This window comes from Salmo salar, chromosome 09 (genome assembly GCF_965601325.2).
Source record: "Salmo salar chromosome 09, fSalSal1, whole genome shotgun sequence".
NCBI lineage: Eukaryota > Metazoa > Chordata > Actinopteri > Salmoniformes > Salmonidae > Salmo > Salmo salar.
This window is the reverse complement of record NC_138299.1, coordinates 76,505,423-76,530,187: the sequence shown is the minus strand read 5'-3', so window position 1 is coordinate 76,530,187 and position 24,765 is coordinate 76,505,423. Positions and strand designations below refer to the sequence as shown.

Here is a 24,765-nt window from a genome sequence, read left to right as displayed (position 1 = left end):
ACTATTCAAGACAGAGACACACACCAACAGAGGCAGGATATCTTCTATTCTCTCTCTCACACCTTCTATCTCTCTCCGAATTTGTTCCCTTTCAGTCTCTTTCACTGTTTAGTTAAGTCATTGTTGTCACTCTCTTCTCTCCCAGTCATTCATATTCATTATTTACATTGACTTGTATCAATTGCTTCTGTTCCAAAGTCCTCTCACGTTTATTAGTCTTCTCCTGCCAATTAGAATAATTTAGTTGGCACAACTCCTTGGCTCAAGCTGAAGACCCACAAAACTTCACTGATAGATAAACAGAAATGGAGAAATGGGCAGGGAGCAATGCAATTTGCTTAAGTGAGATATGCTTATATGTCTTCATTTGTTGGCTTGCACACTTGCCAAAGAATTCTCAGTGTTCCTGAAGTTGCTGTTAAGACAGAGATGATGTTGTATCTTTGTAGCTTTTTGCTGGCGTTACAGTTTCTATCTCTTTTTACCTACTTTGGATGTAGTGTGCCATCTTACAGTTCTTAAACATCTTGAGCTCCTCACAAGTTTATCAACCATAGAGGACTCTGAATTGGATTCTGAAAGCCTAACAGAGGACAGTTTAAGCATACTTTAACTATATTCCAACATGATCTGAGAGCTCGCTAAATGAGAAAAAGCTGATTATTTTAATAATATACATTGCACAGATGCCATTCAATCTGTACCTTGCCTCGTGCAAAATTGGCTCCAGTACACACACTCTCTCTCTCTCTCTCTCTCTCTCTCTCTCTCTCTCTCTCTCTCTCTCTCTCCTCTCGCGCTTCCTCTCTTTCTCGCTCTCTCTCTCGCTTCCTCTCGCTCTCTCTCTCGCTTCCTCTCGCTCTCTCTCCCTCTTGAAAAACACATCAAATGAGGGACTATATATATTTATTCACATAGTAATGCAAAAGCCTGGCTGTCAGAACCATGCCATGCAACTACGTACATTAAAAGGTTCCTGAGGCTGGCATCATCACAGCAGAAGAACAGAGTGTCTGTCTCTCTCTACTCAGTCATATGAGGGGGTGTACATGTTAATCCAGTGTAATAATATGATGTCCCAGAGGAGGATTGTGGGTATTTGATGTTTTGGGTTGGATCCAGATTTGCTGGTGTGTCACACACCAAGGTGCCAGTGGAGAGCTCTCCTTTTATCATTAGTATAGACTCTGAGGGAGGGAGGGAGGGAGGGAGCTATCTAGAACCTAAAAGGGTTATTCTGCTGTCCTCATAAGATAACCCTTTGAAGATCCCTTTATGGTTCCAGGTAGAACCCTTTTGGTTCCAAGTAGAACCCTTTTGGGTTCCATGTAGAACGCTTTCCAAAAGGAACCAAAAAGGGTTGTACCTGGAACCAAAAGTAACATTTTTTCTAAGAGTGTGGGACTCATAGGAATTAACTCACAAATTCCCACATCCCCAGGACTGTCCTGAGGACAGGGGCCAAGTCTACAGCTCTCACATAGAATACTGGGGTGAGGCTCCCTCTCCTCTCTACCCTGCCTAACAACCATTTGATTAATGACCTAACTGATTGAATTAAGGGGACAGATCTAGCCACAGTGAGAGTGGTTAAATAAATGTCTGTTAGCCATAGGGCCAAGGTCTGGCCACGGTCAGAGTGGATGGATAAAAGGCCAGGTCTGGCCACGGTCAGAGTGGATGGATAAAGGGCCAGGTCTGGCCACGGTCAGAGTGGATGGATAAAAGGCCAGGTCTGGCCACGGTCAGAGTGGATGGATAAAGGGCCAGGTCTGGCCAGGGTCAGAGTGGATGGATAAAGGGCCAGGTCTGGCCACGGTCAGAGTGGATGGATAAAAGGCCAGGTCTGGCCACGGTCAGAGTGGATGGATAAAGGGCCAGGTCTGGCCAGGGTCAGAGTGGATGGATAAAAGGCCAGGTCTGGCCACGGTCAGAGTGGATGGATAAAGGGCCAGGTCTGGCCACGGTCAGAGTGGATGGATAAAAGGCCAGGTCTGGCCACGGTCAGAGTGGATGGATAAAGGGCCAGGTCTGGCCACGGTCAGAGTGGATGGATAAAGGGCCAGGTCTGGCCACAGTGAGAGTGGATGGATAAAGGGCCAGGTCTGGCCACAGTCAGAGTGGATGGATAAAGGGCCAGGTCTGGCCACGGTCAGAGTGGATGGATAAAGGGCCAGGTCTGGCCACAGTGAGAGTGGATGGATAAAGGGCCAGGTCTGGCCACAGTCAGAGTGGATGGATAAAGGGCCAGGTCTGGCCACAGTCAGAGTGGATGGATAAAAGGCCAGGTCTGGCCAGGGTCAGAGTGGATGGATAAAGGGCCAGGTCTGGCCACGGTCAGAGTGGATGGATAAAGGGCCAGGTCTGGCCACGGTCAGAGTGGATGGATAAAGGGCCAGGTCTGGCCACGGTCAGAGTGGATGGATAAAGGGCCAGGTCTGGCCACGGTCAGAGTGGATGGATAAAGGGCCAGGTCTGGCCACGGTCAGAGTGGATGGATAAAGGGCCAGGTCTGGCCACAGTGAGAGTGGATGGATAAAGGGCCAGGTCTGGCCACGGTCAGAGTGGATGGATAAAGGGCCAGGTCTGGCCACGGTCAGAGTGGATGGATAAAGGGCCAGGTCTGGCCACGGTCAGAGTGGATGGATAAAGGGCCAGGTCTGGCCACGGTCAGAGTGGATGGATAAAGGGCCAGGTCTGGCCACGGTCAGAGTGGATGGATAAAGGGCCAAGGTCTGGCCACGGTCAGAGTGGATGGATAAAGTGCCAGGTCTGGCCACGGTCAGAGTGGATGGATAAAGGGCCAGGTCTGGTCACGGTTAAAGTGGATGGATAAAGGGCCAGGTCTGGCCACGGTCAGAGTGGATGGATAAAGGGCCAGGTCTGGCCACGGTCAGAGTGGATGGATAAAGGGCCAGGTCTGGCCACGGTCAGAGTGGATGGATAAAGGGCCAGGTCTGGCCACGGTCAGAGTGGATGGATAAAGGGCCAGGTCTGGCCACGGTCAGAGTGGATGGATAAAGGGCCAGGTCTGGCCACGGTCAGAGTGGATGGATAAAGGGCCAGGTCTGGCCACAGTCAGAGTGGATGGATAAAGGGCCAGGTCTGGCCACGGTCAGAGTGGATGGATAAAGGGCCAGGTCTGGCCATGGTCAGAGTTGATGGATAAAGGGCCAGGTCTGGCCACGGTCAGAGTGGATGGATAAAGGGCCAAGGTCTGGCCACGGTCAGAGTGGATGGATAAAGGGCCAGGTCTGGCCACAGTCAGAGTGGATGGCCTGTACTCTCTATGGGCCTTGGTGGGAGGGGTCATAATGATGAGTGGATGGCCTGTACTCTCTATGGGCCTTGGTGGGAGGGGTCATAATGATGAGTGGATGGCCTGTACTCTCTATGGGCCTTGGTGGGAGGGGTCATAATGATGAGTGGATGGCCTGTACTCTCTATGGACCTTGGTGGGAGGGGTCATAATGATGAGTGGATGGCCTGTACTCTCTATGGGCCTTGGTGGGAGGGGTCATAATGATGAGTGGATGGCCTGTACTCTCTATGGGCCTTGGTGGGAGGGGTCATAATGATGAGTGGATGGCCTGTACTCTCTATGGACCTTGGTGGGAGGGGTCATAATGATGATTGGATGGCCTGTACTCTCTATGGACCTTGGTGGGAGGGGTCATAATGATGTCTTATGGATTTCTCTTCATCACTCCATCCTCATCCCTCTTTTCTCTCCCTCCATCCGTCAATCCATAGATGTTTTTGGTGGTGGTGGGTGGTGTGTGTGTGTGTGTGTGTGTGTGTGTGTGTGTGTGTGGTGTGTGTGTGTGTGTGTGTGTGTGTGTGTGTGTGTGTGTGTGGCATATGTGTGTGTTGTGGGGGGCCTGGAGCTTGATTAGCATGAGACACATTTCATTAGTGTCTCTGGCGGAGGTTGTACATGGCTGGTGGTTCCAACACAGCATTCCTGGCAGCTCCATCAGAAGCCCGTTCCCACTGCTGAGAGAGTGAGGTGTCGCTAAAAGCAAAGTTCTCCCTGTTTAGCTGCCAGATCAAATTCCTGTACATGCAAATGTATTTGGTGAATTAAGCTGATTCTGGTAATAGGGGAGGAGTATAACAGCACAGATGGTGGATAAATTAAGGTAGTTCGCTCTGGCCATTTACCATTGGGAAAAAATGGTCAGTTCTGGTTTACTTCAGTGGGTGTGTCTCCCATAAACACAAATGCAATAGCAGCTGGGTTTGGTGTACTTAGTTCATTGACTTTCATTGAACCAGAAGAAAAAAAAACTGTGATTGGGGTGTCTCACTTCCTCTTCTGTCTCTGATAACAGTCTGTAACAGTGTGGTAGCTGTCCATGGTGCTGATCTGCCAAACGTCTCAACTACACTGTAAGGCAGTAGAAAGAGAAGTGCAGTGGGGTAGCTGTCCATGGCACTGAAAAACAGCAGTCACTGCTGCAGGGCTGAAAACCTAGACTCGCTGTCCTTGGTCCTGAAACACTACAATACAGTACTGTACTGAATAGCTCTACTTGGAATGAAAGTAGCTCTACTTCTTTCTAAAATACATTAAATCTGTCAATCTGTTGCTCTTGACCTCTTTTTACTACAGAGTACCTACCTATTCTCTCTCTCTCTCTCTCTCTCTCTCTCTCTCTCTCTCTCTCTCTCCCTCCCCCCCCCCGTGTGTTTTCCTGTTGTCCAGGTTGGCAGAGATGGAGAACCAGAATTGTTCCTTCTTCACAGATAGCCTGTCACCTGATGAGAGTCTGTGAGTACACTCCCACCTCCCCACACACTGATCCCTTTCATTTCAACCAAGTGTATGTGTGTGTGTGTGTGTTTGTGTGTGTGGGTGTTTATGTGTCTGAGGGAGTGTGTCGGCATGTGTATGCCTGTGTGTATACCCCGAGTGTGCACACACACATTCAGGGAAGGCTGGTCAGTGACATAAAATAATTACCAAGTTTATGAAAGGACCCATGGCCGAGGCAGTGCACACACTCCCCCTTCGTCATATAACAGTCTTTGTGATTAAAGACCAAATACAAAGGGCTGCTGCACGGGAGAGAGGGAGGCCCATTGAAATACTACAGAACATGATGTTAAGGGCCAGAGGCTGGCTGAGCGAAAAGGAGGGGAGAGGGGGAGTAGCTTTGATGTGAATGGTGGAGTCAATAAGGTGAGCCCCTCACTAAGGAATCATATAAACTGACTGGACACAGGTGTTGGCCCTGATCAAAGGCTTTGGCTGAGACAGAGAGTGTTCTGGGGGTGAGGCGTGTGTGTGTGTGTGTGTGCGTGGGTGTTTTCATTGTGAGCACTGCTATAACAAAATGAATTTTACCACCAAGGTGTAGTGGCCTCCATCAAAGGGTTTACTGTGTTTGTTTTTAGTGTCGAGAGAAAGAGAGCGAGGGATTGTTTGTGTTTATGTGTGTGTGTGCATAGGTCCACGTCAGTGTGTGTATTCATATCTGTGTATATGTGTGGGTGCATTCATGTCTGTGTGTGTGTGTGTGTGTGTGTGTGTGTGTCAGTGTGTGCGTTCATGTCTGTGTATGTGTGTCTGTATGTGCATGTGTGTATTGGCGAGATAGGGAGGGCATTGGCATGGTGTGTGAAGCTGCCTATTTGATGTGTCAACATGGCTGTTTGTATAGTTGTTCAGTGTGCTGTTTGTCTGCAAGCTATTTGCTCTGTGTGTCTGGTTTATCACTGTGACACTGTGGCTATGTTTGTTCCAAGTGTTTCTGTACTTTGTTCTTGTCAGTAGGGCTACTGCGCTGTCTCCTGTCTCCTGTCCTCTGTCTCCTGTCTCTACTGCTGCTCTTTGTGAATGCTGAGTCCCCTCGTTCTTATGTCACTCTGTTAGCTTGCTGCCCAGTGCTGCAGTATGTCTGGCTGTGCTCTGGCGTCATTAATGTCCTTTATTGCTGCATGTCTGTCTATGTCATGTCTGTCTATGTCATGTCTGTCTATGCGGCCACTTGTTCTCAGAATTGAAGACTGTCTGTGTTTGAGCTGATGTGCGTCTATCCTGCCTGTGCTGCTGTTGCCGTCCGTGTGTCTGTTGCTGTCTGTGTGTCTGTGCCATTCCGTGTCAGTACTGCTCCACCATACCAATGTGTCTGTTGCGCTTTGCTTCTGCTGTGCTGTCTGTGCTGCTGTGCTGTGCTGCTCTGTCCTGTCCTGTGCTGTCTTGTTTGTGGCTGTACACTGTCCTATCCTGTGCTGTTTGCTGTGCTGTGCTGCTGGTGGCAGGGTTGTGGCTCAGTGTGCTGAGTGTCTCCTGTGCTGTGTCATGTGGGGGACTCAGGGATGAAGATCAGTACCTCCTGCGTCACTCCAGCCCCGGCGCCCTGGACCAGGACTCCCCCAGCGGACAGCAGATGCTGCTGGCCCACCTGGACTGTCAGGACAAGGACGAGCTGCAGAGAACGCTGGCCCGCCTGGAGAACGAGAACCGGTGAGAAAATAGAGCCCTTTTGGTTTTAGAAATCTTTTATCTTAGAACCTTTAGAACTATTGGTCTTAGAACCTTTAAGGTGTAGAACCTTTTTGTCTTAAAACTTTTAAAACATAGAATCTTTTGGTCTTAGAACCTTTAAGGTCTAGAACCGTTTTGTCTTAGTACCTGTAGGACATAGGACCCGTTGGCCTTAGAACATTTGGGGCTTAGAACCTTTAGGTCTTAGAGCCTGTAGGACTTCCAAGCTTTAACTCTTACAACCCTACAGGGTTACTACCATGGCCATCCTAATCAATTAACCATGCTTCTGACACCCAGTGTGAGAACTACACATTGGAAGTAGATGAGGTGAGTTCCACCAGGAAATGTGAGTTCCACCAGGAAATGTAAAGAGCTTTGAGATTGTCAAAGCACTTTACATTTCCTGGTTGAACTCGCCTCATCCACTACCAGTAAGTCCTACAGGTTCTGAGACTGAAAGGTTAATAAACGATGATTATTATCATCATTCCGACTACATCGTGCACCTGTTGAAGCAGCAGCAGATCCAATCAAATAATCAATCAAGGAATTCAGAACAAGATCCAATTCTTAGTTTAAGGTTAATTAGGACCCAAAATCTTAAACAGTTGGCACATTCCCCAGATATCCTTATCTATGGACCACTATTGTCAGGGTGATTGTACAGTCGTGGCCAAAAGTTTTGAGAATTACATAAATATACATTTTCACAAGGTCTGCTGCCTCAGTTTGTATAATAGCAATTTGCATATAGTCCAGAATGTTATGAAGAGTGATCAGATGAATTGCAAAGTCCCTCTTTGCCATGCAAATTAACTGAATCCCCCAAAAACATTTCCACTGCATTTCAGCCCTGCCACAAAAGGAACAGCTGACATTATGTCAGTGATTCTTTCTTTAACACAGGTGTGAGTGTTGACGAGGACAAGGCTGGAGATCACTCTGTCATGCTGATTGAGTTTGTATAACAGACTGGAAGCTTCAAAAGGAGGGTGGTGCTTGGAATCATTGTTCTTCCTCTGTCAACCATGGTTACCCCGTCATCATTGCTTTGCACAAAAAGGGCTTCACAGGCAAGGATATTCCTGCCAGTAACATTGCACCTAAATCAACCATTTATCGGATCATCAAGAACTTCAAAGAGAGCGGTTCAATTGTTGTGAAGAAGGCTTCAGGGCACCCAAGAAAGTCCAGCAAGCGGCAGGACCGTCTCCTAAAGTTGATTCAGCAGCGGGATCAGGGCACCAACAGTACAGAGCTTGCTCAGGAATGGCAGCAGGCAGGTGTGAGTGCATCTGCATGCACAGTGAGGCGAAGTCTTTTGGAGGATGGCCTGGTGTCAAGAAGGGCAGCAAAGAAGCCACTTCTCTCCAGGAAAAACATCAGGGACAGACTGATATTCTGCAAAAGGTACAGGGATTGGACTGCTGAGGACTGGGGTAAAGTAATTTTCTCTGATGAATCCCCTTTACGATTGTTTGGGGCATCCGGAAAAAAGCTTGTCCGGAGAAGACAAGGTGAGCGCTACCATCAGTCCTGTGTCATGCCAACAGTAAAGCAACCTGAGACCATTCATGTGTGGGTTTGCTTCTCAGCCAAGGGAGTGGGCTCACTCACAATTTTGCCTAAGAACACAGCCATGAATAAAGAATGGTACCAACACATCCTCCGAGAGCAAATTCTCCCAACCATCCAAGAACAGTTTGGCGATGAACAATGCCTTTTCCAGCATGATGGAGCACCTTGCCATAAGGCAAAAGTGATAACTAACTGGCTCGGGGAACAAAACATCGATATTTTGGGTGCGGTATTTTGGGAAACTCCACAGAACTTAATCCCATTGAGAACTTGTGGTCAATCCTCAAGAGGCGGGTGGAAAAACAAAAACCCACAACTCCAAGCATTGATTATGCAAGAATGGGCTGCCATCAGTCAGGATGTGGCCCAAAAGTTAATTGACAGCATGCCAGGGCAGATTGCAGAGGTCTTGAAAAAGAAGGGTCAACACTGCAAAGCTTGACTCTTTGCATCAACTTCATATAATTGTCAATAAAAGCCTTTGACACTGTCGTGTCTTTGGCTATGCCGGATTAAGTGATATGGCATGCTATTCTATAAAATCCTTTCTCTGTAATTAATATTACCTGATTAAGCTAATCAGGTGGACGGAGCCGACATGGCGGCTTGTTACACAAAGAAAGGGGGTTGGGCTTGAATGAAAGAGCGGGAAGACTGAGGAACAAAGATACTACTATGCTATCGTAAATACAGAATCTTATGCATTCTAAATTACCGCACATTTGGAAAAGGAAAATGCAATAAATATTTACTCTGAGCTGCGCTTCGGTAGATTGGTCGTAGATGCTGGCCGGGTTGGCCAAGAGAGATCTTCCTGTCCTCGGAAGAATGTCTGTCACGTCCTGACCAGTAATAGGGGTTATTTGTTATTATAGTTTGGTCAGGACGTGGCAGGGGGTGTTTTTTTCATGTGGTTTGGGCTATGTATTTAGGTAGAGGGGTATTTGTTTTATATGGTTCGGGGTGTGTGTGTATGTAGAGGGGTGTTGGATTTATGTGTTCCGGGGTTTTTGGTTTATATTCTTGTTTTGTTTCTAGGGTTTCTATGTTGTGTATTTCTTTGTTGGCCTGGTGTGGCTCTCAATCAGGAACAGCTGTACATTGTTGTTTCTGATTGAGTGTCATACTTAGGGAGCCTGTTTTCCACCTGTCCCTTTGTGGGAGATTATTTTTTCACTGCTGTTAGTATAGCCTGCGAAACTGTTGAACTGTCGTTCTTTGTTTATTGTTTTTTCGTGTTCACTTATAAATAAAATAAGGATGAGCACGCAACCCGCTGCGCCTTGGTCTCTAACCTACGACAACCGTGACAATGTCTCTGGTGGTAAATTGGATACGTTGTGGTATCTTCGTTTGTGTTAGACTGGATCCGTCGTCCGTCCTTTCCTAGCCCACGTCTACAGCGGCCGCTGCTAACTCAACGGCTAGGAAGTATCACTTCTGTAGTGAATAAGCGTTCAAAGTTCATACCATTCACAACCAAAGCTCATGCTGAGGTTGGCTTAGTTCTGTACTTGACATGTGTGTCCCTTTAACGCAGAGGCTGCAGACCTCACGTAGTGGAACTCAACGGCTACATTGTGTCATTGTCTTATATAGTGGCGAGGGGAGGAGGGTGTGTTTCATCATTTATAACCCCTGTCTCTTCACAGGGGCGGGCCACTGATCAAGCAGGGCACTTTCCTTATGAAAACCCAATTCTCTCAATTGGAAGCTAAAATTACATTTAATCTACGAACAAATAATTTCAATATCAAACATTTCAATTGCATAACAATTCCATGTGACTCTGATAACTAGAGGGTGTATACTTTCCCAGGTACAGTTTATGTCGTCCTGTCATCAGTCATAATGTCTCAGATGAGAACCGAACTGACATCCATACTCATTACGTTCCAAAGCATATTTCCAACTGGTTTTATTACCAAAATATGGTTCCTTTTCCCCATTTGTTTGATGTTCCCAGACTCTCTATATTTAACACAGGCTATTCAAGTCCTTCAGTAGGGTCAGAAACAAGAGGGGAAGGGAGAAAGGTATTTATGGGGGGGTCATAAACCTTACCCACGGGCCAACGTCATGACAACACTTATGAAATGCTTGTAATTATACTTCAGTATTCCATAGTAACATCTGACAAAAATATCCAAAGACACTGAAGCAGCAAACTTTGTGGAAATTAATATTTGTGTCATTCTTGGCCACGACTGTATAGTGAACAGAGTATACTACTGTATGATGCATGAGTGTGATGGGAAATAAATGGCTTTGGAACACATCAAATTGGATTCTCGTGCCCAAATAGGATTCTGTGTTACTTAAGTACCCTTAAGACCTTGAAGTAAAAGTTGAAATGAGAGAGAATCATGCTTTTCCCATACACTTCATTTGATACCAGAGGCAACTTTAAAAGGTATGATTCATTGGATTTATTCTATTTTGTCTTTTCTACGTGCCCTTGACCTTCGGGCCAACACACACACACGCACACACACACATTTGTTTGCTCTCCGTTTGTCACCGATGAATAATAGGTTAATAAAGCTAGATTAATAACATAAATACACACAGCCCTTTGGTGTCTGAAACCTTAGCCTAGTTTGGTATTATTTCTGTATTGTTATGATGAGGTATATCCTGTGTGATCCTCATTTAGCACTGCAGCTGTCCTCCTTTATTCTGATTGGCTTATTGGACCCCATGTGATATGTCAGAATCTGGGCCTGACGACCAAAATCAGACTCATTGTGGAAGTCATGAGTGTGTAGCTCATGAATATGTGGTAGAATTAGTACCGTCATCCCATGCCTCAACTTTCTTAGCTCCGTGAAAATTGTCAGGAAAATAAGAATAAAAAAGATTCCCGTGCACAATTTCGCTGCTCAGAAAAGTGATCTTTATTGTCTGTGCGAAATGTGTCACGAACCGACTCGTAGCCCGCAACAGAAAGGGAAACAACATGGAGATCAAGGAATAACACAAATATATTTATTAACTAAAGTAAACTATAAACAAATAACAATGGTGTGTGTAGTCAGTAGTGTAAGTGAGTGGTTGCATGAATAGATGTGATAATGCAAACAAACAAAACAGCCACAAAAAAATGCCACAACCAAAATTCAGCAGTGTGTCTGCGTGGAGAGAGTCTCCCCAATGAATGGGGGAAAGGTGTATTTATCCCCAGGACACACCCGAGCCCAGGTGTGTCCCATTCCGCTGACGACCCTCCCGTGCCGCCCACCGACATCCTAATAAGGAGAACAAGAGCAAAGAGAAAGAATTCGGCAGACAGAGTGGGAGGGTCATCACAAATGTTATAGAGACATAGGCATTCTGTTTCCATACAGACAGAAATGAATTATGAGCTGTGGTAAATGGTGAATGCACAGGATTCGTCTTTATGTTAAACACAAGTTAATCCTGATCAACAGTTCAAGTCGATAACATTTCTGTTTTCATACAGTGTATATGTTAAGAGCGATAGGAGTTTTTCACTAGTCAGTTCGCATGATCAGCACGCAGACAGTGAACATTAGATAAAACCCACCTGGCTAAACACCTAGGTGTGATTTTAGACTCCGAAATGCGACCAAATCAGTTTTCTTATCAGAACTGCGACCAATAAACTTAGATTTTATCATCTACTTAACAGTGCCAAAATGCGTCAGTTTCTCTGCCAGACCAACATTGAGAGACTAATGCATGTTTTTATTACTACCAGGCTTGGTTACTGCGATGGTCTCCTGTCTGGTCTTCCCAAGAAAAATATTGGCCAACTGCCAATTAATTGAGAATGCAGCAGCACCTGTGCTAACTAAGACTGCACACATAACACCTATTTTAAAGTCCCTTCATTGGTTGCCTGTTCGTTTTACAGTTGATTTTAAAATTGCTTTATACCTTTTTAAAGCACTATGTGGTCTTGCACCTGAACACATGTATCATATGCATTTAGGATATGTGTCCGGTCGGTCCCTTAGATCCTCTGGCACTGGAGTTTGAGATGTTCCAAAAGATTTTGTGACAATGCCTTTAGTCAGCCCTAAGTTAGATTTGGTTGGTGGGACCCTCAGTCATTTAGCAGACATACAGGAGCAATTAGCGTTTGTGCATGTACCAGCAAATAGCATAATGTGAGATTGTTCACTTAGGGAGCTCAGAGATTTCAACCAGCAACCTTTTGATTATTTGCCCAACACTAGCGCTAGGCTACCTGCCACCCATAGTACTCTGGTCAACACTAGCGCTAGGCTACCTGCCACCCATTGTACTCTGGTCAACACTAGCACTAGGCTACCTGCCTCCCATAGTACTCTGGTCAACACTAGCGCTAGGCTACCTGCCACCCATAGTACTCTGGTCAACACTAGCGCTAGGCTACCTGCCACCCATAGTACTCTGGTCAACACTAGCGCTAGGCTACCTGCCACCCATAGTACTCTGGTCAACACTAGCGCTAGGCTACCTGCCACCCATAGTACTCTGGTCAACACTAGCGCTAGGCTACCTGCCACCCATAGTACTCTGGTCAACACTAGCGCTAGGCTACCTGCCACCCATTGTACTCTGGTCAACACTAGCACTAGGCTACCTGCCTCCCATAGTACTCTGGTCAACACTAGCGCTAGGCTACCTGCCACCCATAGTACTCTGGTCAACACTAGCGCTAGGCTACCTGCCACCCATAGTACTCTGGTCAACACTAGCGCTAGGCTACCTGCCACCCATAGTACTCTGGTCAACACTAGCGCTAGGCTACCTGCCACCCATAGTACTCTGGTCAACACTAGCGCTAGGCTACCTGCCACCCATAGTACTCTGGTCAACACTAGCGCTAGGCTACCTGCCACCCATAGTACTCTGGTCAACACTAGCGCTAGGCTACCTGCCACCCATAGTACTCTGGTCAACACTAGCACTAGGCTACCTACCACCCATAGTACTCTGGTCAAAAGTAGTGCACTTAATAGTTTGTCACCTCGCTGCAAAACGTTTTAATGGCCTCCTCTTGACAGTGGAGAGAAAACGCTTTGTTTTAAAGTTCATTTCCTGCAATTTTACAAATTTTGCCATGGGGCGGCAAGAACTTTGTAAGTTTATAACAAAACAAAACAATACATTTTTGCAGTTTTAAAGCTAAAATCCTGCAATTCGACACATGTTGTATTGACTTATGCCATGTTAATATGATCTGAGTGAGAATGACTAACAAAATCAATGGGGGCCCTGTGGAGGTCAGGGCCCCTGCATGCTAGGTCGGTATTCAATCATAATTACTACAAATTTAGACAGATTGCCAGCTAACAATTGTCAGCTGATATGGCAATTTTAGTAACTGTCAGTGGAAGACATAACAAGAGAATAACTAATGATGCACAACCAAATTTTGAAATTGCACCTGGTGTATTATATTATTCTTACTCTCAGTAGTAAGTTGAGACCCTGACTAAGTTCCTAAAAAAAAGAAATTGACAACTTGATTTGAGTCCCCCTGTGTGAAATTCAAATGATTGAACGTGATTTGGAAAGGCACACACCTGTCTATATAAGGTTCCAATGTTGCCAGTGCATGTCAGAGCAAAACAAAGCCATGAGGTCGAAGGAATTGTCCGTAGAGCTCCGAGACAGGATTTAGTCGAGGCACAGATCTGGGGAAGGGTACCAAAGCATTTCTGGAGCATTGAAGGTCCTTCAAGAACATAGTGGCCTCCATCATTCTTAAATGCAAGAAGTTTGGACCCAGCAAGACTCTTCCTAGAGCTGGCCACCTGACCAAACTGAGCAATGGGGGAGAAGGGCCTTGGTCAAAGAGGTGACCAAGAACCTGATGGTCACTCTGACAGAGCTCCAGAGTTCCTCTGTGGAGATGGGAAAACCTTCCAGAAGGACAACCAGCTCTGCAGCACTCCACCAATCAGGCCTTTATGGTAGAGTGGCCAGACGGAAGCCACTCCTCAGTAAAAGGCACGACAGCCCACTTGAAGTTTGCCAAAAGGCATCTAAAGGACTCTCAGACATGAGACACAACATTCTCTGGTCTGATGAAACCAAGATTGAACTCATTGGCCTGAATGCCAAGCGTCACATCTGGAGGAAACCTGGCACCATCCCTACGGGGAAGCATGGTGGTGGCAGCATCCTGCTGTTTTGGCAGCATCGTGCTGTTTTTCAGCGGCAGGGACTGAGAGAAGTTAGGATTGAGGGAAAGATGAACGGAGCAAAGTACAGAGAGATCCTTGATGAAAACCTGCTCCAGAGCACTCAGGACCTCAGACTGGGGCGAAGGTTCACCTTCCAACAGGACAACAACACTAAGCACACAGCCAAGACAACGCAGGAGTGGCTTCGGGACAAGTCTCTGAGTCCTTGAGTGGCCCAGCCAGACCCTAGACTTGAACCTGATAGCTGTGCAGCGACACTCCCCATCCAACCTGACAGAGCTTGAGAGGATATGCAGAGAAGAATAGGAGAAACTCCCCAAATACAGGTGTGCCAAGCTTGTAGTGCCATACCAAAGAAGACTCAAGGCTGTAATCGCTGCCAAAGGTGCTTCAACAAAGTACTGAGTAAAGGGTCTGAATACTCATGTAAATGTGATATTTCTGTATTTTTTATTTATACATTTGCACACATTGCTAAAAAGCTGTCTTTGCTTTGCCATTATGGGGTATTGTGTGTAGATTGATGAGAATTTTTTTTTACTTAATCAATTTTAGAATAAGGCTGTAACGTAACAAAATGTGAAAAAAGTCAAGGGGTCTGAATACTTTCCGAATGCACTGTATGCCTGGAACCGGCCCTGCCTTTAGTCACTGTGATGCTGGCCTTTGGAACAGCCTGCCAGAGGATCTGAGGGCCTCACAAATGGTAGACAATTTGAAGAAAAAGGTTAAGACATACTTCTTTAGCTGCACTTTTACCTACGGTGCTTTTAGTTGTCTCAGCCATAGTGCCATCTTCATTTATTTATATGTTTTTCACTGTATTCTCATGTCCACTGTTATTTTACTGTTTTATTTTTTGAATTTGTCTCAAAAAATATATTCTTGTCTATCTTAAATGTATATTTGTATAGAAAACGTTTTGTGTTATCTTTCGTTCCTTTTATTATTATATTTGTAAACCACTTTGAAATGAATTCTCTTTTAGAAATGTGCTATACAGTAGAAATAAAGTCATTGAGTTACACGCACTACGGCGCTTACAGACAGCTCACACCATTTACTATCATAGCCTATTGTGGACAGTGTGTGTGTCAGTGAAAACTCCCAGCTCTTTAAAATGCTGTCTGCTGATGTCTCTGTCCTCTCTCCTATTCCCCAGGGTGCTGCAGGGGGAGTGGCGGCGGCTGAAGTGGAGGCATGAGGAGGCGGCTGCAGCGCCCCAGCTGACGGAGGGAGGTGAGGGGGTTCCGGGATCTCCCACGGAGGGCCAGCAGGACGAGGAGCTCCTGGCCGAGGCAAGGGTCCTCCGGCAGCACAAGACTCGCCTGGAGACACGCATGCAGATCCTGGAGGACCACAACAAACAGCTGGAGTCCCAGCTGCACAGGCTACGAGAGTTACTGCTGCAGGTAGGGAGGGAGGAAGGGGAAAGGAAAGTGTAAAGAAATAAAAAAGATGGTTTGGAAAAGAGGAGAGGGGGGGTGAGGTAGAGAACAACTATAAGGGCTTAAAACTGCAGGTACAGAGACAGAAAGGGAGGGGGATAGAGCTGATGAGAGACTGAGGGAAATACCTACGGTAAGGAGAGAAAGAAAGAGGGGGATAGACTCAAGAGAGATTAAGAAGCAGAATGATAAAAGGAAGCAAAAAAGGGGAACAAAGAGAATAGATGGACTGAAAGAAAATAGGACACTGCTGTAGGAGAATAGGAATATGTGAATGGGGAATAAAGAGAGGGAGAGGAAGGAATGGAATAATTTGTACTGCTGCAGTAGAGGGAGAGAGAGAAAGAGAGAGTGACTGGAAGGCATTTCCTCAGGTGAAAAGACTTGGAAATTGGGAATAGAGAGAGGAGATTGAAAGAGAGACTGGAGAGATGGTTCATTTAGTGGAAAGAGGGGAATGGGATTGGGAACAGCGGGACTGAGTACCAAGAATTCTAAAGTTGCAGATTTGAACTTTCTCACCACTTCCATGAACCTCCCATATCATATAAGGCCTTTCAATCCCTTCTTAAGAAATGTTCCTGCACGTAGATACTTTATTTCCTTCAGTCTATTGTTCCAATATGAAGTGGTGGAGTGGTGGAGTGGTGGAGTGGGTGTGGGCAGTCAACTGTCAGTGTCAACCGTTCTGTTTTCATCTCTGTAGAAAGTAGATTTTCCTTTGTTCATCGTACAACTAGGTCTGAATCCCCAGCCAACGCAGCCTTCAGTTTCGCTGGAACACTTTGACTTATTTAGTGCGTCTACATGTTTACTGTATCCTTCAACCCCAACCAACACATTCCAATAACGTTTGTGCTTTTCTGAAGTAGCTGTCGTTGGGAATTTTGTTGTGATTGATGACACTATTTACTTTCCACCAGCCCAAAGATGATTCAGAGGCCAACGGGTCGGAACCTTCGTCCCTGTCGTCTCCGGTGTCAGGGGGAGGCCATCAGGGGGACGGACCCAGTAGAGAGACCACAGACACAGAGGCAGCAGGTGAGCTACTAAGGCAAATGTTCCCGAATATTAGGTCCTGTCTAGTCTGGGTACCAGTCTATTTAGCTAACATTCCACTCCGTGCCACTCCTGTAATTTGCCAAATGAACAGAGACAGCAATCAGGCTAGGTCCCACTGGTGGGTTGCAAGTTCCAAGCAATTCCTGCTGGATTATTGACTGAAAACAAAATGTTCATTTAGTGGGCCATAACAACATTGGAATGAGATGATCGAGTGTTCTGTTGTCACTCATCTCTCTCCGTGTGATGCTGTGTGTGACAGGAGATGGCGATGAGGATCATGAACAGGACACAGTGCAGCAGCTGCAGGAGGTCATAGAGCAGCTGAGAAACGTCTTCCCTTCAGAACCTGGTGAGTCTCTCTCTGACCCTACAGACCTGAGACAGACACGCCACAGATACAACCACTTGCTTGTGCACATCAAGGTAGTGAGTCTACTTCTAACAGATAGAAGCAGGGTATGTACAGTTTACTAGCCTGATCAAAACCCTGGTGAAGACCCACATTGAGGACTGGTCATTCTGCTTGTGTTCTAAAACTTAATTTTGACCCTTAATTGCCACTTTTCCCCCTCTCTCCTCTTCCAGGAACCACGTCACTCATCTAACCCAGGGCGACGCTTGGAGTGCAGAGTGATGCCTGATGGGATGCCTGATGGCCCGTGCCCCATATAGCTGCCGTCAGAGGGACAGAGAGTGCACTAGGTTCTTGACCCATACAGCAGCTCACCCAGAGCTGACCCCTCTCCCTCCCCCTGGACCTCTGTGCACTAACCACCCCTGTGGGAGCCAAAGGCTAACAGCTAATGCTAATGTCCAGGTCGGGCCAAGCACTATGCTAACAAGCTATGGCTAATGTTAGCGGTGCAGCCAGACACTGTGTTAACCAGCTAAGGAGGCTAAGGAAGCTAACGGCTAACGTTAGCAGCCCAGCCAGGCAGAAACCGTTTTAGCTAGCTAATCCACTACTGGCTAACGCTAGCATCCCAGCCATGACACTGTGCTAACCAGCGTCCACATAGTCGTCCGAAGGTGTGACGCTTTATATCCATACAGCACAAGGACCTTCCACAAAAATGACTTTTACACAATGCAAAAATGAGTGAGGATTTCCATCATGTTTGTTCTATCCAGTAACTGCGTGCGTTTGTGTTTTTCCTGTTTTCTAATGCGTTTCAAACTTCTCTTTTTTTTTACGAGGCGTTCATGCGCACCAGCGTTGACTCAATTTGGGCCAGGCTGGCTGCGTTTCATGCGTCTGTGATCAGGCGGCTGGGGCAGGCGTACCCAGAGCAAAGCAGAGCAGATTGCCGGGGAGCCAGCGGGACCCACAACAAGCTTATTGACTCTGTGGGACTGACACATCATCAGTAAAACCCTATGATTTATTTAAGACAGCCAAAGTGCCCGCCAGCGCATGCAGCGCTGCTTCTGTGCACACAGCTCCTCTAATCTTCCCAAACTGGGATGCCTGTCGTCTCTCTCGCATGGCTCCCCGCTCTCTCTGTCACAGTGAGTGCACATATCATACACACACGCAGTCACACGTTGTTTCAGATGAACTCTCATGCTGTATTAACACACGTGCTCATACTCAGATTCATATCAACCTTCATATCACATACAGTCGGAATACACACCTATAAACACGTATAAACGCACATACGCTTACACTCACAGCCGCAAACTTTTGTGAAAAGAAATCAGTGACGAAAGAAGGGCTGTGATTTTGCGTCTCTGTTCAGAAGGAGAGTCTTGAGACAACGCCGATTCGTGTCGTGGCTCAGTGTGTTTAGCTGAGAAAGCTTCTAGCTTTAAACGCCGGGCCCTCCTCTGGCTCCCGCTGCGTGCACAGCAGAGAAGGCATGGTGCCTCAGTGCCCCATGTTGCTTAAACCTTTCAGGGGTACACAAATGCCTAGGATAGTAGGAGCTCGAGGCTGGCGGGGGGGTTGGGCTACCATCACACCAGGATCATGTGACACTCCAGACAGAGCACAGTCTATTTGCCTTAAACCCAGACAGAGCCCAGCACAGACCAATACGTGTGTTTTATGTTGCTGCCTCAAACATTATTAAATGGAGTTCGCCCTGGCGCTCGCTCTCTCTCTCTCTCTCTCTCTCTCTCTCTCTCTCTCTCTCTCTCTCTCTCTCTCTCTCTCTCTCTCTCTCTCTCCTCTCTCTCTCTCTCTCTCTCTCTCTCTCTCTCTCTCTCCTCCCCTCTCCCTCTCTTCTTTTCTCTTTTTATGCGTGTGACTCATCCATGTGTGTATCAGATGTTAAAGTACTGGATCACATATGCCTTTTTTTGTCATTCAGTGTTTTCACAATCAGAGGAGGAAATTGCATCATTTGGGTGTAGTGGGTGGATGTGGCTGTCATTCCATGTGAGATGCTAGTTCTGTTTAGGGGTCTGGGTTCTGTGGCATTTTGCATTAGAGGCATCAGAGAGCCTTTATGAGTAAGGACAGGGAAGACAGTGGGAATTGACAGCGCTAGAGCGGCCTAGCACCTGAGAGACGAATTAAAAGGCTGGGGTCAAATAGGGCTTTGGCGGGGTGGAGGGAGGGAGGGAGGGAGGATGGTGGGAATGTGATAGCGAAGTGGAAGGGAGGCTCGGAGGAGGGGAGATCTGAGAGACCAAAGGAAAGGGGAAGAAAATAGTCTGTTTAGTGCTCCTGGGCTGAATGGAGAGGAGCCATCCACTTTGATGTGCTTGCCACAGCAAATCTCCAAGAGATGGACGCAGACAGTAGGCGAGTGGTTTGCTAGAAAAAAAGAGGACCGATGCTCTGTTTTTTACGAGGTACCACTTCCGTTAAGTTCTTACACCCACAGTCGTAGGGAGCCATGATGTGAATCGTTTGTATTCATTCAGAGAACATTCTGACCTTATTGCCAAGAACAGATTTCAGTTTGAATCCCATCCCGGTATTCGTTAGACTTTATCCCCTCCAGGCGCCAGCGTTCACATTTGACATAGTCGAGTTCCGCCGTGGCTGTCTGTTTGTTTTGCTGCTGTTGCTAGGGAACTGAACACTGTACAGGTTGAGAGTCGGCAAGGTGGGGCGCCGTTCATAATGGAAATGATGATAACCATATGGGGAAGAGAGGGCGCCTCGATTCCATACCTCAGCCACCTTATCCCCCGATCACTCCTTAACCACCCCCGCTGAACAACGCCTGCCACTGTTTAGTGTTTAACTGGCATAGAAAGTCATTATCATTGGCATCTGTTCTACCTTTGCCAAGGGCTGATGTGCACCGGCATCCTTCTTTACAGGATCCAGGAACAAAGAATTGCTCAAGTGGAAAAAACACGCAACGCAAATAATGTTTACTCTTTGGAAACCTCTTTAATGTGTTTATTTAATTTTTTTGTAAACACACGTCTCATTACACATTGATGAGCCCCCTGAACATAGTTTTGGCTCTGAATATACGCAGCTGTGAATGCATCACAACTCTCTCTCGCTCTCGCTCTCTGTGTGTGAAATTATCAACTACAGCGATTAGGCCTAGAAACCATATGTCATGTAGACCTATAGAAACTATTCACCCTTGCCCTTTTCCACATTTAGTTGTGTTACAGCCTGAATTTAAAATCCATTACATTTAGATTTTGTGTCACTGGCCTACACAAAATACCTCATAATGTCAAAGTGGAATCATTTTTTGGGAAATGTTTACTCCACAATACTAACCTAAATGACAGTACGGAAAGGAAGCCTTTACAGAATAAAAAATATTCCAAAACGTGCATCCTGTTTGCAATAAGGCAATAAAGTAAAACTGCAAAACATGTGGTAAAGAAATCAACTTTATGTCCTGAATACAAAGTGTTATGTTTGGGGCAAATCCAACACAACACATCACTGAGCCCCACTTCATATTTTCAAGCATGGTGGTGGCTGCATCATGTTATGGGAATGCTTGTCAATGGCAAGGACTCAGGGACCTTTTTTTTTATTATAAAAAGAAACGGAATAGAGCTATGTTCCGGCCAAATCCTATCCAGGTGTGCAAGGCTCTCAGAGACTTACCCAGAAAGACTCACAGCTGTAATCGCTGCCAAAGCTGATTCTAACATTGACTCAGCGGTGTGAATACTTAAATTAGATATTTTTGTATTTCACTTTCAATGCATTTGTTAACATTTCTAAAAACATTTTTTCACTTTGTCATTATTAGGTATTGTGAGTAGATGGCTCAGGGGAATTAAAAAAAAATATATATACAGGCTGTAACAACAAAATGTTGAATAAGTCAAGGGGCATGAATACTTTCTGAAGGCACTGTAAATGTTTTGTGTGTTTTGGACAATATTGGAGGTAGGAGAGAGTAGGTGGAATGAATGATTACACCACTGTAGCAGGTAGTTTGGCAGACTGATATAACGATATGTAACAGTGCAGCAGAAAACTATAGCTCTTCACTGTGTCCCTGTTACTTTAACTCCCAGAAGTCCATACTGCCTTTGTAGTGGCATTGTGTTATAGCCCATCGAAGCGAAGCCTCTGTAAGAACACTACGTTATACTGGCCACGTCACGTCTCTCTGGAGTCATGTGATTATCCATCTGAGGCATCTAATGTTCGAGATAAAACCACTGTGGAGCTCTACAAGTAGTGTCCCGGGCTCCCCGCAGCGCGACCTCACGCTGGATACCAGTCCGATCATCTTCGGCGTGATTGAGGAGAAGCCCTAGTCGCCGGAGACAGAGACAGTTTAGAGGACATGGCCAACGGGTATGGCTGTGTCCTTGCTATATATAGTTGGTCAACCCGTTATAGAGCAACACTCATTATTCCTAATGGCGAGACCTTCTGTGCACGCTGAGTTCTGGGCACCTTGGCATCGTTACGAGACACAGGGAGGGGTTGTTGGTGTTCTCGAACACGGCAGGGCCATGAATTACTTAACCTCTTATGGGAATCAGAGCTACGACGACATACACTAGCCTAGCCTATTTTAGCACACAGAGACGCCCGCCACCCCAAAACACAGACTCATCTTTTCTATTCTACTGTCTTTTTTAAAGCAACGTTACCACGCCTCATTACTTGTCCATTTGTTTATGACTAATGTGTCTGTCATTTATTTACTTGTTTGTTTATTTAATTTTGTACTGTACTGACATTCCTCCATGTTGCTGTCCTCCCCATCGGTTTTTAATCTGTATAAAATGATTGAAAAAGAAAGGCTTTTTAATAACGAGTGGGTTACTGGCTGCTTTCTACTCTTTATGTACAAAGAATAAATACAATTTGTATTTGTTATACACAACGTCTGCTTGTCTTTTGTGTATGCCACCAAGTATGACCCTGAATTGAATTATGGTAATCACCACATGATATGTCATGATCACATCAATGTCTTGAATCATATCAATGTCATATATCATATCATGAATCATATCAATGTCATGAATCACATCAATGTCATGAATCACATCAATGTCATGATCACATTAATGTCATGATCACATCAATGTCATGAATCACATCAATGTCATGATCACATCAAAGTCATGATCACATCAATGTCTTGATCACATCAATGTCATGAATCATATCAATGTCATGATCACATCAATGTCATGAATCATATCAATGTCATGATCACATCAATGTCATGAATCATATCAATGTCATGATCACATCAATGTCATGATCACATCAATGTCATGAATCATATCAATGTCATGATCACATCAATGTCATGATCACATCAATGTCATGATCACATCAATGTCTTGATCACATCAATGTCATGAATCATATCAATGCCTGTGTATGTTTTACCTATTTTTCTTGTGTTAACTTTTGGACTTGGTGGAGGGATGGATATTTCCAGTCGAGACCCCAGGCTTGGTGTTGCTTGCCCCCTCTGATGGACACGGCTGTTCATCAGAACTCTTTCCCTCTATTTTTCTCCCTTCATCCATTTTGCTTTCCTCTGCCTCTCCTTTGTTAGGTCTGTCCATCTGTGTCTAACCTGACTCTCTCCTTTGTTAGGTCTGTCCATCTGTGTGTCTAACCTGACTCTCTCCTTTGTTAGGTCTGTCCATCTGTGTCTAACCTGACTCTCTCCTTTGTTAGGTCTGTCCATCTGTGTGTCTAACCTGACTCTCTCCTTTGTTAGGTCTGTCCATATGTGTGTCTAACCTGACTCTCTCCTTTGTTAGGTCTGTCCATCTGTGTGTCTAACCTGACTCTCTCCTTTGTTAGGTCTGTCCATCTGTGTGTCTAACCTGACTCTCTCCTTTGTTAGGTCTGTCCATCTGTGTGTCTAACCTGACTCTCTCCTTTGTTAGGTCTGTCCATCTGTGTGTCTAACCTGACTCACCTTTGTTAGGTCTGTCCATCTGTGTGTCTAACCTGACTCTCTCCTTTGTTAGGTCTGTCCATCTGTGTGTCTAACCTGACTCTCTCCTTTGTTAGGTCTGTCCATCTGTGTGTCTAACCTGACTCTCTCCTTTGTTAGGTCTGTCCATCTGTGTGTCTAACCTGACTCACCTTTGTTAGGTCTGTCCATCTGTGTGTCTAACCTGACTCACCTCAGCTACCTCTGAAAGTACCTCTGTGGCCTGCCGGTTAGGAAGGTCAGCGGTGGCTAATGGACTCCTATTGGTTGATTCGGATTGAATGGTACTGCTACTTGTCTCATTGGTGCCTTTGTTCCCTGTGCTACCCTTGTTTACTTCCTGGGGGGCAGTTGATTGACATTTAGTCTTTATAACAGCCTTCCCTGACACCTTAGCCAAATACATTTAAACTCAGTTTTTCACAATTCCTGACATGTAATCCTAGTAAACATTCCCTTTCTTAGGTCAGTTAGGATCACCACATTACTTTAAGAATGTGAAATGTCAGCATAATAGTAGAGCGAATTATTTATTTCAACTTTTATTTCTTTCATCACATTCCCAGTTGGTCAGAAGTTTATATGCACTCAATTAGTATTTGGTAGCATTGCCTTTAAATTGTTTAACTTGGGTCAAATGTTTCGGGTAGCCTTCCACAAGATTCCCACAATACGATGAATTTTGGCCCATTCCTCCTGACAGAGCTGGTGTTACTGAATCAGGTTTATAGGCCTCCTTGCTCACATACACTTGTTCAGTTCTTCCCACAAATTTTCTATAGGATTGAGGTCAGGGCTTTGTGATGGCCACTCCAATACCTTGACTTTGTTGTCCTTAAGCCATTTTGCCACAAATTTGGAAGTATGCTTTGGGTCATTGTCCAGTTGAAAGACCCATTTGCGACCAAGCTTTAACTTCCTGACTGATGTCTTGAGATGTTGCTTCAATATATCCACATAATTTTCCTCCCTCATGATGCTATCTATTTTGTGAAGTGCACCAGTCCCTCCTGCAGCAAAGCACCCCCACAACATGATGCTGCTACCCTGAGAATCACGGTTGGGAAGGTGTTCTTCGGCTTGCAATCCTCCCCCTTTTTCCTCCAAACATGACGATGGTCATTATGGCAAAACAGTTCTATTTTTGTTTCATCAGACCAGAGGACATTTCTCCAAAAAGTACGATCTTTGTCCCCATGTGCAGTTGCAAACCGTAGTCTGACTTTTTTATAGCAATTTTGGAGCAGTGGCTTCTTCCTTGCTGAGCGGCCTTTCAGGTTAAGTCGATATAGGACTCGTTTTACTGTGGATATAGATACTTTTGTTCCTGTTTCCTCCAGCATCTTCATAGGGTACTTTGCTGTTGTTCTGGGATTGATTTGCACTTTTCGCACCAAAGTACGTTCATCTCTAGGAGACAGAAGGTGTGTCCTTCCTGAGCGGTATGACGGCTGCGTGGTCCCATGATGTTTATACTTGCGTACTATTGTTTGTACAGATGAACGTGGTACCTTTAGGCGTTGGGAAATTGCTCCCAAGGATGAACCAGACTTGTGGAGGTCTACAATTTTGTTCTGAAGCCTTGGCTGATTTCTTTAGATTTCCCAATGATGTCAAGCAAAGAGACACTGAGTTTGAAGGTAGGCCTTGAAATA

General features: G+C 45.7%; 1 protein-coding gene across 1 annotated transcript in view; it reads left to right on the top strand.

Annotated features, from left to right (window-relative positions):
* LOC106611717 (dystrophin-related protein 2) overlaps positions 1 to 22,030 on the top strand; it is a 244,675-nt gene extending 222,645 nt beyond the window's left edge. Inside the window, exons 20-25 of the mRNA XM_014212218.3 lie at positions 4,709 to 4,774; positions 6,323 to 6,472; positions 15,398 to 15,647; positions 16,607 to 16,724; positions 17,008 to 17,097; positions 17,334 to 22,030. Coding sequence (XP_014067693.1) covers positions 4,709 to 4,774; positions 6,323 to 6,472; positions 15,398 to 15,647; positions 16,607 to 16,724; positions 17,008 to 17,097; positions 17,334 to 17,353 — 694 coding nt within the window. The 3' untranslated portion in view covers positions 17,354 to 22,030. The remainder of the gene's footprint in view (positions 1 to 4,708; positions 4,775 to 6,322; positions 6,473 to 15,397; positions 15,648 to 16,606; positions 16,725 to 17,007; positions 17,098 to 17,333) is intronic.
* The last annotated feature ends 2,735 nt before the right edge of the window (positions 22,031 to 24,765 follow it).